General features: G+C 44.6%; 1 protein-coding gene across 1 annotated transcript; it reads left to right on the top strand.

Annotated features, from left to right (window-relative positions):
- The first annotated feature begins 5936 nt into the window (after nt 1-5936).
- LOC115670451 (inactive leucine-rich repeat receptor-like serine/threonine-protein kinase At1g60630) lies at nt 5937-11745 on the top strand. Its single transcript, XM_030591731.2, has 4 exons — nt 5937-6253; nt 6348-8000; nt 8136-8603; nt 10823-11745. The coding sequence occupies exons 2-4, from the start codon at nt 7121-7123 to the stop codon at nt 11479-11481; spliced, it is 2007 nt and encodes a 668-aa protein (XP_030447591.1). The 5' UTR covers nt 5937-6253; nt 6348-7120; the 3' UTR covers nt 11482-11745.
- The last annotated feature ends 596 nt before the right edge of the window (nt 11746-12341 follow it).

Genomic DNA, 12341 nt, shown 5'->3' with positions numbered 1-12341 from the left:
ACCTAAATTCACCTATTTTCTATAATTTGTTTGATCTGGGTGTGTTGCGAAGTCTCATCAACCACTCAAAAAGAGATTAAAAATAATAATAATAATAATAAGAAAACCATTGAAGATTATTCCCAAAGTCTAGGTTTATACAGGAAAGTCATACTTGCTTTCTGATGACATCGCTCACGCCATTAGAAATTTGCAAACAGATATTTCCCTTTAAGTGTGCGACTTTGTTTACTGTCCTTGTTAACTTGGTTTGTTTAGATTAAGTATAAAAGATGAAATGATGAGAAGTACAGATTGTGTAGTTGACTTGTGTATACTTTGTTTTGGTCTCTAACTAGACAAATTATTTGATTTTTTCCTACGGCATTATTGCATTTCCCTTGTACGCCAGATTAATGCATGGGACAATTCTATATGTATTAAAAGGAAGATGTTCATTTCAGTGCTAAAACTTTTCGAGTTATCACTTTAGCGCTATATCGAAAAACGATTACTCAAGTGTTGTCGGCGACATATTCTAGCAAAGAATCCTAAATGGCTTCTTTAATGGATTTTTAAGTTTCAAGTGACTTTTTTAAATAAAAAAATCAAGTCCAGAGTGGAAAATGTACGAAATGACGTGGCAATTGGGAGTCCAAAACGACATTTGAAGAAATTGTTACTTTCCCTCTTCCCAAGATTTTCTCTTGTTTCTTTTCTCTGATCCTTTTCAACCTCTTGTTTCTTTCACCATAGCCATGGCAAAAACTAGTACACCCTCGAGCTCCAACAAAGGGGTGTGGCCACTCCAATGAATGGCTTCCTGAGAAAGAGACAGAGCTCCACAGTCACCACCACATCTGTTGAATAAAGAAACTGATTCTCTCTCTCTCTTCCCAAAATTTTCTTACATTTCTTTTCTCTGTTCTTCTTCGACCTCTCATTTTCTTTGCCCAAACCATGGCTAAAGCTAGAACACCCGTAAGCTTCTATACAGATTTGGCCATCCACGAACGAACGGCTTCTCGAGAAAGAGACGAGCTCTATAGTCATTAGCGTCGAAAGAAGCGATGGGCATTTCCATTCAATCTTTGTAGGCTCATTACGACGATTCAGTGAGTCCCCAAGTAATGTCGATTCTTTGGATTCTGAATCCCTGCCTCAACAACTTTTGAGAGTAGGCAAACATGGTAGAAAAAGACCGATTCAAACCATCCAAAACAGTATGCACGACTTTAATTTTGCCCCAATATTCCAAATAGGATTCGGGTTTGAAGAACAATTGGGATATAGCCCCAATTCATTAATTTGGGGAAAACAAATGGTGGAGACGACAGCATTTGGCACTATATTTGCTGACTTCACTTTGCCGACGAGCCCCATCGTTGGGAAAGTATTGAAATATAACCATGTCATATAATCAGGCAGCCTAAATCGGTCATGGCACTAAAGTGATCGACTGAAGCATTTGTTTAGAAAATTTTGGCACTAAAATGAGTACCATATAAAAATTGTGACACTTCTAGTATCATTTTCTCAATATTAATGTGATCGGATGATTAATAGTAATGAGATGAAATGGTCAAGATGAGTACAAGATGATGTTTATTGGAGGACTTCTAATATCTGTATAAGTTCTTATTTTCCAAATGAACTCAAATCAATAAAACTACAAAAAAAAATCAAATAGTAAAGGGATAATGTGGGTGGTCTAGAATTTCTTCAATGGAAAACTTTCCCTCGATCCACACTTTGCTTTATTTTTCTATTCTCACCCTTGATGCGCAATTACTCTTTTATTTAACCTTATGGTAGCATTTAAAAAATATGTACCTTGAGAACAAATTTTCATTAAGTGTGCATGATCAGTCATTTATAAAACGAATTTGCAATGTCGACATGGTGATTGCAACTAATATTTAAGATTAAATAAAAATTACCAATCTCAACATTCCTGAAACAAAAGTGCATTATGAGTCGCGCAAGTAGAATGCATTATTTTCACTTATGGTCATTTTTTTTTCCATATCTCCTAATAATGTTCCGTAGTCCTGTTACTTCGAGCTCGTCATGTATTTTGCGAGTCATCTTTTCTACTTCCGAAATAAATCACGATACAAAAGGTATGTATTGACGAATAAACTATAACTGGCCCCTTGCATTTGATTCTAGTATCTAATGTTTGAGGAAAAGAGAATTGATTTTCTAGATGCATTAGAAAATCAATGAAGCAATTTTCATTCTTTTCATATTGCTTGGAAGTACAAAATTTTAGAGACGAAACTTCCAATTTGATACGATGTTCCTTTTGTAAATATTTTTCTTCAGGAGAAAATAAAAAGAAATGAAGGAAACGATTGTTTTCTAATCATTGGAGTTGAAGTTGGAAGGGCCCCCAGCATTGACATTGATCACAAGCCAAGGGTGCAAGCTACGTAATGAATCGCATACACAAAAAGAAGATGGGATACCCCAAGCCATCATCACAACGAAAAAAGCTTCTCAAAACGGTGTCGTAACTTTCGTACGACGGTGTTCAGTAAATATCAATTGCTGAAATACCTCACAACGGACAACAAAAAGTCTTTAGGTGTTGTGTTTTTTTTTTTTTATGTGTATTGCCAAACATACAAATTATGAAAGAGGGAATTACCTATTTCTACGCATGGCAACCATTGACGTGATGCGATGGTGACTCTTAGATTTGAGGCTTCTATGAAAGAAGACTAAAATCACAATTTCAAAGGTGTACAAAATCAAGGGGGGAAGAAAGGGACCGGGCGATGTGGCGGTCGTCCTCTAGCGCACTGGCTAGCCATATCGTCGCCCTTTGTCCGAGGTGGCGGTGGAGGCCCCATCGACAGCGAGTAGAGAGGCTTATAGAGATGAAGAGATGAGAGAGCCTGTTTTAGTTGAGTGCTGGACTGTCAAGTGACGTACGTCCAAAAATTCATTGGGTGTCAATGATACACGAGTACAGGGGGGGTAGCGACACACCCTTTCACCCAGCAAATCACAACACGTCACCTCGAAAGATCGCGCGGGGTGCGAGTCGCTGAGATGTGCAAAGCTAGGATGGAGACGTCAGGCGCCGCGCACACGTTTCCGATCCTAGGTTACTCGCGTTCTAAGCCCCGCGTGTTCAAATAAGTCTCGCGCCGTCTTAAACAACCTCGAGACATTTGAAAGCCGTGCACATGCGTTTGTACAGGACAGAAATGAGATCTAAGGCACCAGATTTTTCCGCCCCGAGCAAAATTAAGAAGGAAGAGGAAGGAAGAAGAAGAAAAGAAGGAAGAATACAGTGCAAGATTTTGTTGGTGAGAAGAGGAAAAGATTCAAAACAACCGGCGGTATCTTGAAAACATGTCTGAACTGAACTTAAAAGTCTTTCGATGCATATGCATGAGGCAAAGTAAATGCTGCTCTGTTCCCACCAGGCCCACCTCGGGCAAGTACAGCTGGCATCGGTCGCTGGGATGATGGCCATCGGCAGAGGAAGCGTGACTTCCACCTCACCTTTCCGCCACGTTCGTTAATAATACAATCAAATATCACGGCAACACGTCATGACAAGAGGTGGAAAATCGACAAAAAACGAAGAAGAAGAAGATGGAGCGCGCGAAAATTGAGTCGGGAAAAGCTAGAAGTCTTTAAAGGGAATCTAAAGCGCGAGACCGGAGATTAAAAGAGATAATCAGCGTGCGATGATAGAATTTGAAAGGAAATCAAAGTGTAAGATTGACCCTAAAGTGGTACGACGTTACCATTTCATTGAGCATGTGCTCCTTCTTCCATTGATTCTTCTGTTTATAGATCCCGAGCTCCCATGGAGGTCTACCCTCCATGGGGTCAAACCCATGTAACGATCCGATCCAATGAGGGCGGGGAGTGATCGTCAAGGCTAGGGTGTTCGGACATTGAGCGGCTGCTTGGCAGGTTTCTAAAACGGCAAAAAGGAGCAGAAATGAACCGAATTGCGCACCAAACATGATGAGAGCGTGCTTGGGATAACTCGCGGAGGCCCTTTTTGATGTAACGGTAATGCTTTAGTTTTGGAACTCCAAAGTTAAGCAAACTCGGGTGGGAGCGTTATCGAGATGGATGACCTCTTAGAAAAATGCCCACCTGTACGCCACATGATAGCTCTGGAAGGTTCGATATACGACGGACCAAAGGCTCACAAAGCGAACGATATCTCAAGTGAATTAAATCCAGGGCGTTACAATTCACGTTTTCTCAAATCGCTTGCGCTTTCTCTAGTAATAATAACCATCTCACTTTACGAGCACTCCTTATTGATTGTCCCGCTCTTGCTTAGAACATTCAAATGCCACTAACCGTTCCCGCCCTTTTGGCTAGGGCTAGCGCGAACTCTTTCGTGCGGACTTTATTAGTACGAACTAGGCTTCTCACATGCTAGGGTGAGAGTCCCACTCATCATCTTACTTAGGTCAAGCTACTTTTCTAATAGCGCCAACACGGGCCCTAGTATTACCACTCACATTAATCTTGGAACTATCATGTGATTCTTCCTAATTCAGGTAATCTACTTTACTCTCTCTCTCTATATTCATTTGCTAATGAAAAATGAACTATTATATAGTTATAGAAATGTACGGCAACAAAAAATCCAACATGACAGTAGAAAGTTGATGTTTGACAATGATGTTTGACAATGACGAGTTTCATTTAACTAAATTAAATGCCCTAAAGTGCTATCCATGTGTGCAGGTATCACTTGATCCTCGAAAGGTTGACGGGAATATCGCCCAATCAATTATGACTTTACTGTGTATATACGTCACTTCCGTCTAAAGCTTTTCAAAATTGCTAACTTTGTACAAATTTTTGCGCGAAATTTCAATATAGTCATTCAGATCAATTTTCGCCGAAAATCGTTAACGTGGCGGTGCATTATGTAGGATGACCAGCGATAACTAGACTAATAAATTGACAAAATTAAAAAGTTTAGGACTATATTGACGTGCACACGATTGATTTAGGACTAATGTCTCGAAGGTTAGCACACCTTTAGACCAAAATGGTGAATCTTCTATCAAGAAGGTAAGCTTATCTCTGATTATCAATTCTAAAAGTTCAGGTACAACTCTACGCTCACATTATTCACTTCAAGTTCCTCGGTTAATTGTGATCTTCGTTTCTCCAACCGGTTTCAACGATCAAAGGGCCAATCTAGGTGAAAAAAACTTAAATGCCCCAAAGTGCTATCAATGTGCGCAAGTCGGATTCGAGTCGAAAGATTCAGATACCAACGATTGAACCAATTTGTGTATCAATAGTCTCATTTCAAAAAATAAGTAAACAAACATGTTAGATTTGAAAATTCAATGGAAGTTCAAGGCAATTTTCCTAGTACCCCCACTAACTATACACCCTAGTCTCATTCGATACGCATCTCCTCTCTTCCATACATATACACGTGTGTGCGTTGCTCGCGGGGATCAAACCCTGGACCTAATACTCTCTTGCCTCGCTCCCAAACCCTTTACCAGTAGCGCTGCATTGCTGTTGGCATGCTCGATAATTTGAAACATCGAATCTGTGTCTTGCGTCCAATCCGTAAATGCATATACTCATTAAATCGTAAGCAAAGGTCAATTACACGGGTCGCTTATGGAATCGAACGGCCGGGGATGTATCCAGTCCACAGACCTGGATCCCGTCTAGACCTTTGCCACGAGTCGGACCCCGTATTGATCGCAGCAGTAACATGCCCCAGAGTGCAGGGAGCGCTTGAGGTATCAGAGAATTCAGAAACACACCCGCAGCTGCAATAAGAGACGTTCTTTTCAGTGTTTCATGTCCTCTCCCTGTCTCTCTCTCTGTCTCTCAGTCAATGTATGTTAAGTTTCGGGACCCAAAGAACCCCACAGCGATCTAGTCTTGACCCAACATTTTGTTGATCGACCCTGTATTTATGGTGTCTCAGCAAAGGAGGCCCTCAACCAACACCTCTCTCTCTCTCTCTCTCTCTCTCTGGGTCTCATTTCTAACAGATCTTTAATGGACTGATTGTCCCCGCTGAAGAGCCATTCAAGAAGGGCTTTTTCGTGGAGTAGCCAGCCTTCTCGCGCTTCCTTCCTCGCTCGTTGCAATGCTTGCGGTGGCAGAGCATGTGGGTCGTTTGATTTCAGCCACGGCTGCTCGATCCCTGTTTCTGAAAGTTTCAAGATCGATGATGGGGAGCGACTAAAGCGTTTGTTCAGCAGCCCAAGAGTTCCGTTTCAGCTGGGAATCAAAAAGAAAGAAGGTGAAAATCGGAGTGCTTCGAGTTAACTGGGACCAAAGATCGCATTTTTATATTGCTGTGGGGGGGGATTATCTAGTTTCAATAATGCCTGCAGGTTAGCGAATAAAGAAATCGCGGAGGAGAGAAAACAAAAGGGTTCTGAGATCATCGGCTCAGCTCACGTGAAAGTCTCTCTGTCTCTGTTTTTGTGCGCCCTCCGCCCCCGTAGTAATCCGTGAGTTCATGCTCCTCAATTAAAGAAAAAGTTTGGGAGAAACGATGCCACACACACGACCCTCCCTCCATCTCTCTCTCTCTCTCACTCACCCCCTCTGTCTGTCTTCATTTGAATGGAATGTGCGAGGAGAGAGAGCTCACAGTTCCATTCCCACCATTGGAGCTCTCTCTCGCCCCTTAAATTCTCTCTCTGCGACTGCAACTTCAAGGGTTTAATATATTTTCTTCTCCCCATTTCCCCATCTGCCACTGCGAGAGTGAGCGAGTGGTGGGCAAGGAGCAGCAGGAGCAGAGCAGCCAGTGTGGCTACAGTGTGAGTGGATGCACTTTCTTTATTGCCCCTCCCCCCATCATCGGCTCCTTACCTTTTCACGCCTTGTCGTTTAGCAGGCCAGTCCAAGGAGAGAAGAAGAAAGCACGAACTTAAGCTTCTCTGAAAATGACCCAGATTGGCGGGTCTTCTCTCCCCTCTCATCATGATGAAGGCTCTCTTCACATTTCGACAAACATTTGGTCTTCTCCTTCCGCTTCTTCTTCTTCTTCTTCTTCACAGTGATGAATCTGAAAAGCCCAATCTTTCCTCGCTCTCTCTCTTCTTCAAGATCGATCCCCACTGATTCAACTGTAGCTCATTGAAAAAGGCTCGCAAAAATGGGGTCTTTCGTTTCGGGGTACTGCTCTCTCCTCTTCTTGCTCTCGTTCCTCGTTCCCACCGCCAGATCAGGCGACGCCGAGGCTCTGCTCGCTCTCAAGTCCGCCGTCGACCCTCTCGACTCGCTGCCCTGGCGAGATGGGAACGTGGACGCCGTCTGCTCTTGGCCAGGGGTTAGAGACTGCATGGACGGCCGCGTCACCAAGCTCGTCCTCGAGTCCTTGAACTTGACCGGTGCGTTGGACGGGAAGACCCTGAACCGGCTCGACCAGCTCCGCGTCCTCAGCCTCAAGGACAACTCCATCTCCGGCGATGTCCCCGACCTCTCCGGCCTCGTCAACCTCAAGTCCCTCTACCTCAACGGCAACGCCCTCTCCGGCGGCTTCCCCTCCTCTCTCACCGGCCTCCACCGCCTCAAGGTCCTCGTCCTCGCCGGGAACCGCATCTCCGGCGAGATACCCGTGTCCGTCCTCAACCTGAGGAGGCTGTACGTTTTCTACTTGCAGGACAACGGGTTCACCGGAAGGATCCCCCCGCTGAACCAGACCAGCCTCCGGTTTCTCAACGTCTCGAACAACCGGCTCTCCGGCGAGATCCCGGCGACCCCCGCGCTGTCGAGGTTCAATGCCTCGTCCTTCTCGGGCAATGTCGATCTCTGCGGGTCACCGCTCGGCGACCCCTGCAACGGCACCGTGTCGGGAGGCCCGTCTCTGAGCCCCGCGTACCCCGAGAACCCGGCCGCGAAGAAATCGCGTTCGAATCGCTCACGGCTCATCAAGATCGTCGCGGGAACGGTCGGCGGATTCGCATTGCTGTTGATCTGCCTGCTCCTGCTGTGCTTGATCTGCAGGAGCCGCGGACAGAGGAAGAAGGCTCCAGGTTAATTCACGTCTTTACTTGTCAAAAAAACTCAGATTACCGATTCGCGTTGATTCAAAATCATTGCCGAACGTTGTGAATTTTTAATCCTAATCGCGATCATGCCGAGCTGTATTGATTCGTGTCAATTGATAGGCGAGGCGAGAGCCAAGGGCGGCGGGGTCGAGACAGGGGAGGAGGCAGGGGAAGCGTCCGCCGGCGGCAACAATGGGGCGGGGAAGCCGCCACCACCGGCGGCGGCGGCGGCGGGGGGGTTCTCGTGGGAGGGGGAAGGGCTTGGGAGCCTGGTGTTCCTCGGGGCCGGGGACCAGCAGATGGGATACAGCCTGGAGGACCTGCTGAAGGCGTCGGCGGAGACCCTGGGGCGGGGCACGCTGGGGAGCACGTACAAGGCGGTGATGGAGTCGGGCTACATCGTGACGGTGAAGCGGCTCAAGGACGCGAGGTACCCGAGGATCGAGGAGTTCCGGCGGCGGATAGACGGCCTCGGCAGGCTGCGCCACCCGAACGTCGTCGCGCTCCGGGCCTACTTCCAGGCCAAGGAGGAGCGGCTGCTGGTCTACGACTACTTCCCCAACGGCAGCCTCTTCACCCTCATCCACGGTAAAACATCCCATGTTGCTGTCTTCTTGTCGGTCCATCGCATTTGATCTTTTTTGGCTCCCCCCATTATTATTATTATTATTATCGCTCCTAAATTTTTTAATTTTCTCGCCGCGATTTAATTGATTCGCCAATCTGAAAAGATAGAGGGGACCCGATTTTGTCTGCCGTCTTTATTTTGTTCTTATGTGCATTAATCTTGCGCGATGATCTTTAAATATTCTGATCTCGCATCATTCGTGGGGTCTATTAAATCCATGGACGCGAATGCGAATCGTCTCGCCCTTATTTATTTATTTATTTTTCGTAATAAATTTAGCTTATATAATAATCATGGCATTTTGATTAATATGGTAGAAAACTTATGTGGGGAAAGGAAAATAATGTAAATGGAGTTTAGGGTTTCTAGATTTTAATCATGCTGGTCATGAATTTTCGTGTTTTACGCATCTTTCAAAAAAAGCTGCTCGTCTGGAAAATGAAAAAAATAAAATTTTAAAAAAAACCTCACGTGAATCTTGGCGAATTAAATTTTTTTTTTTTTTATAAAAATAACCGACGCTATTTCAAAGTAACTGCTTCGAGACTGACTGATTGAATCGGCGGGACCCAGCTGGCCTCGCGTGGGACCCGCGGATCTAACGGCGGACAATCCTTATGGGGAACTCGTGTTTGCGTTCTAGGTGATAATTTCTCTCCCCCACAACGACATTTTGGAATTTAAAAAAAAATATTTTTTTGAGAGTTGAGTTTTTTAATTTTTTAAATTTACTCATCTAGTCATATGAAAAGACACTACTACTATAAGTTACCAGACCCAAAAGGCTCGTTCAATTATACTTTGAAAAATGAAATCTTGCTTTTCTCCTTTTCCCTGAATTTTTTTCTTTTTGTAAAAGATCATGCAAAAAAAAAAAACATTGTTACAGGTTTTTCGTGTCAATATTTATGCGTTGTGAGAATTTTTACGCGGTCCACTTGAAGTAAGTATCGAATTATGTACGTCGTAAAAGTGCCGAAAAGAATTTCGCCAAAAGACTCTTTAAATCGAAATCTTCTAGTATCGACCGGTCGGTCTCAAAAGTCTGTTAGTTAGGTGAACAAAGGACGAATTATTTATTTGACCCCCCCAAAAAAAAGAAAAACACAAGGACAAGTTATTTAATTTTTTTTATTAGAGTGTAAATCTAAATTATCTTAAAAGAGCTTCTTGCTTCGAAATTGCCAACCAGCTTTTGTACGGTCCCCCATGTTCAACTTGTCTTGTGAGGAGGCTGACTTCTCAACTGTTGGGTTTTTTTTTCACCTCCGGTTTGATGCGACGGCAAAGCGAAAGCTTTGTCTGGTTGATTGTCGCAGGAAAAGTCAAAGGTAGATTTGTGTCCTTGTTTCAAGAACTCACATTGTCACATCTTATTGAGCGTGCCACTGTTTTTTGAGTTGGAAAAGTTTAACCATCTTGGATCTTTGAGCAATGAGCATAACGATCCAGAGCAGCTAGGGCAAACTACAGGTTGTGGAATGTTTCTTTAGAGGATGGTTACTGGGGTAATTGCGCTTGCTAATCTCACGACGCAAACCTTGTCTTCTTGCGTCGACCCGTCACCTCCGTGTCTTGGTATGTTTTTTGAATTGCGAGAACCGGTGTGGCGAAAATAAGGAAAAGCGAGAAAAAGGGTCTTTTTAACAGCATGAGTTTATGTCTAAATCCACCATGACAATGCTATCATCGGCGAGCATTTGGTTAATGTTTTCAGTGGCCTTCTGAGTTCGTTTGTCAGTTACATTGCATGCTCTCACTCACGTTGACATGTGCATGCTGCATCACTCTGCACTATGCTTATCAGTCTCTGCTCTGGTGGTTCTTGATCGCATCTCTTTGCTTTTGCTTTTTTTTTTAATTGTCAGAAGACCTGTGAATGTTTTGCTGTCTCTTACTGGTAACCTCTCGTCTTGCTCTTGGGTGCTACTGATTTGGATTTCTCATAGCGTTGTTATCTCACTTGTCACCACCAGTTTTGTCTTTTGCACATTTAACTAGAACTTTAGCTATATTGCGGACAATATATCAGAGGGAAATTGCTGAGCGCAGTGCAGATTGTTGCTGAATCATATTGTGTGGATTCACTGATCGCCTGCTAATGCGAATTTGTAGAACAGATTATTGATGAAGCATATTTGTGCGCTGAATTTGCTTGAAATTTCATTTCTCTCTGCAGGATCAAGGACTTCAGGTGGTGGTAAGCCTCTTCACTGGACCTCGTGCCTCAAAATAGCCGAGGACTTGGCGACCGGACTGCTCTACATCCACCAAAGCCACGGACTAGCACACGGGAACTTGAAATCCTCCAACGTGCTGCTTGGCCCTGACTTCGAGTCCTGCCTCACGGATTATGGCCTCTTGTCATTCCGGGACCCAGACTCGCTCGAAGAACCGAGCGCCACTTCCCTCTTCTACAGGGCCCCCGAGTGCCGGGACCCTCGAAGGCCCATCACCCAGCCGGCGGATGTATACAGCTTTGGCGTCCTCCTCCTGGAGCTCCTCACGGGGAAAACCCCGTTTCAGGACCTCGTTCAGGAGCACGGATCGGATATCCCGAGGTGGGTCCGCTCAGTCCGTGAGGAGGAAACGGAGTCCGGGGACGAACCGGCCTCTAGTAATGAGGCCTCTGAAGAAAAACTTCAGGCTCTTTTGAACATATCGATGGCCTGCGTCTCCATCGTCCCCGAGAATCGGCCTGCCATGAGAGAGGTCCTAAAGATGGTTAGAGATGCGAGAGCCGAGGCTCAAGTTTCGTCCAACAGTAGCGATCACTCACCGGGACGATGGTCAGACACAGTGCAGAGCTTGCCCAGGGAAGAACATTTGAGCATATGAGGGCTTAGGCTCCGATGTTCTTTTTTCCACCCATTAATTTGATTTGATTTTTTTTTTCGCGGTACGGGCGGTGCAAGTCTATTGATGTAAAGATACTAAATTCTCACCATTGTTTCCCGTGTTCTTTTTGTTTTCCGATCAATTCACAACGACTGCATTTAGGTCCGGAGAACTTGATTGCATCGAACAACTTGGAATGAAACTTTTGAGTTAATGGCTCTAATGAAATTTAAAATTTTCAAAACAGTTTGAGCAAGTTCAGAAGCTCTTGTGCATTGCGCTCTTCTTGCAATGACTCCAGCGAAGGCGCAGCCGATACCTGTTTAAGATCAGCTCTACCCTTTCTGTGCCCATCTTCCTTTTGCAGTCGATTCTACTGTCCCGTTCATTGCGTCGAACTTTTTACCTGTCCGTTCATCGGTTTTTCGCTGTTGCATTTATGACAGTTTTTGGTCATAGACTTTAGTCAGCTGAATCTCTCGACTTTTTCCTGTCATCAATCATTCTCGCTGCTTTTCACTATTCTCACATGAAGTTGGTTTCTGCTGCCGTGTTGGACTTCGCCTTCGCCTGTTGAAGTTCCCATAATCTCATCGAAGCGTATTTCTGTTCAAGAAAGTATGTGGGCAAATGGAAACGATAAAACTGGGGTACCTAGACAAATGAAAACCTCGAAAGTACTAGGCAACCAAAGAAACTAATCTGGAAGACAAATTATAAGTGACAAAAACTTCAGTTCTCACTGCACTTGGTAACTCCAGACATATAAGTTTTCTATTTTGGGTTACTGTCCCATATCCGTCCATATGGGGAGATTTTATGGGCTCCATCCCCACTCCCCATGGGGCAATCAGGCGTCA

This window comes from Syzygium oleosum, unplaced genomic scaffold, assembly GCF_021117445.2.
Source record: "Syzygium oleosum isolate NSW1041296 unplaced genomic scaffold, Sole_v2.1 Sole_v2.19, whole genome shotgun sequence".
Taxonomy (NCBI): domain Eukaryota; kingdom Viridiplantae; phylum Streptophyta; class Magnoliopsida; order Myrtales; family Myrtaceae; genus Syzygium; species Syzygium oleosum.
Note: the sequence above shows the minus strand (reverse complement) of the source record. Positions and strands in the feature narration are given on the sequence as shown.

What these genes read in the sequence shown, in the direction of transcription:
- LOC115670451 (XM_030591731.2), top strand. Translation starts at nt 7,121, where the DNA reads ATGGGGTCTTTCGTTTCGGGGTACTGCTCTCTCCTCTTCTTGCTCTCG. An exon ending in ACAGAGGAAGAAGGCTCCAG is followed by an intron (nt 8,001 to 8,135) that starts GTTAATTCACGT and finishes GTCAATTGATAG; the next exon opens with GCGAGGCGAGAGCCAAGGGC. An exon ending in CCTCTTCACCCTCATCCACG is followed by an intron (nt 8,604 to 10,822) that starts GTAAAACATCCC and finishes TTCTCTCTGCAG; the next exon opens with GATCAAGGACTTCAGGTGGT.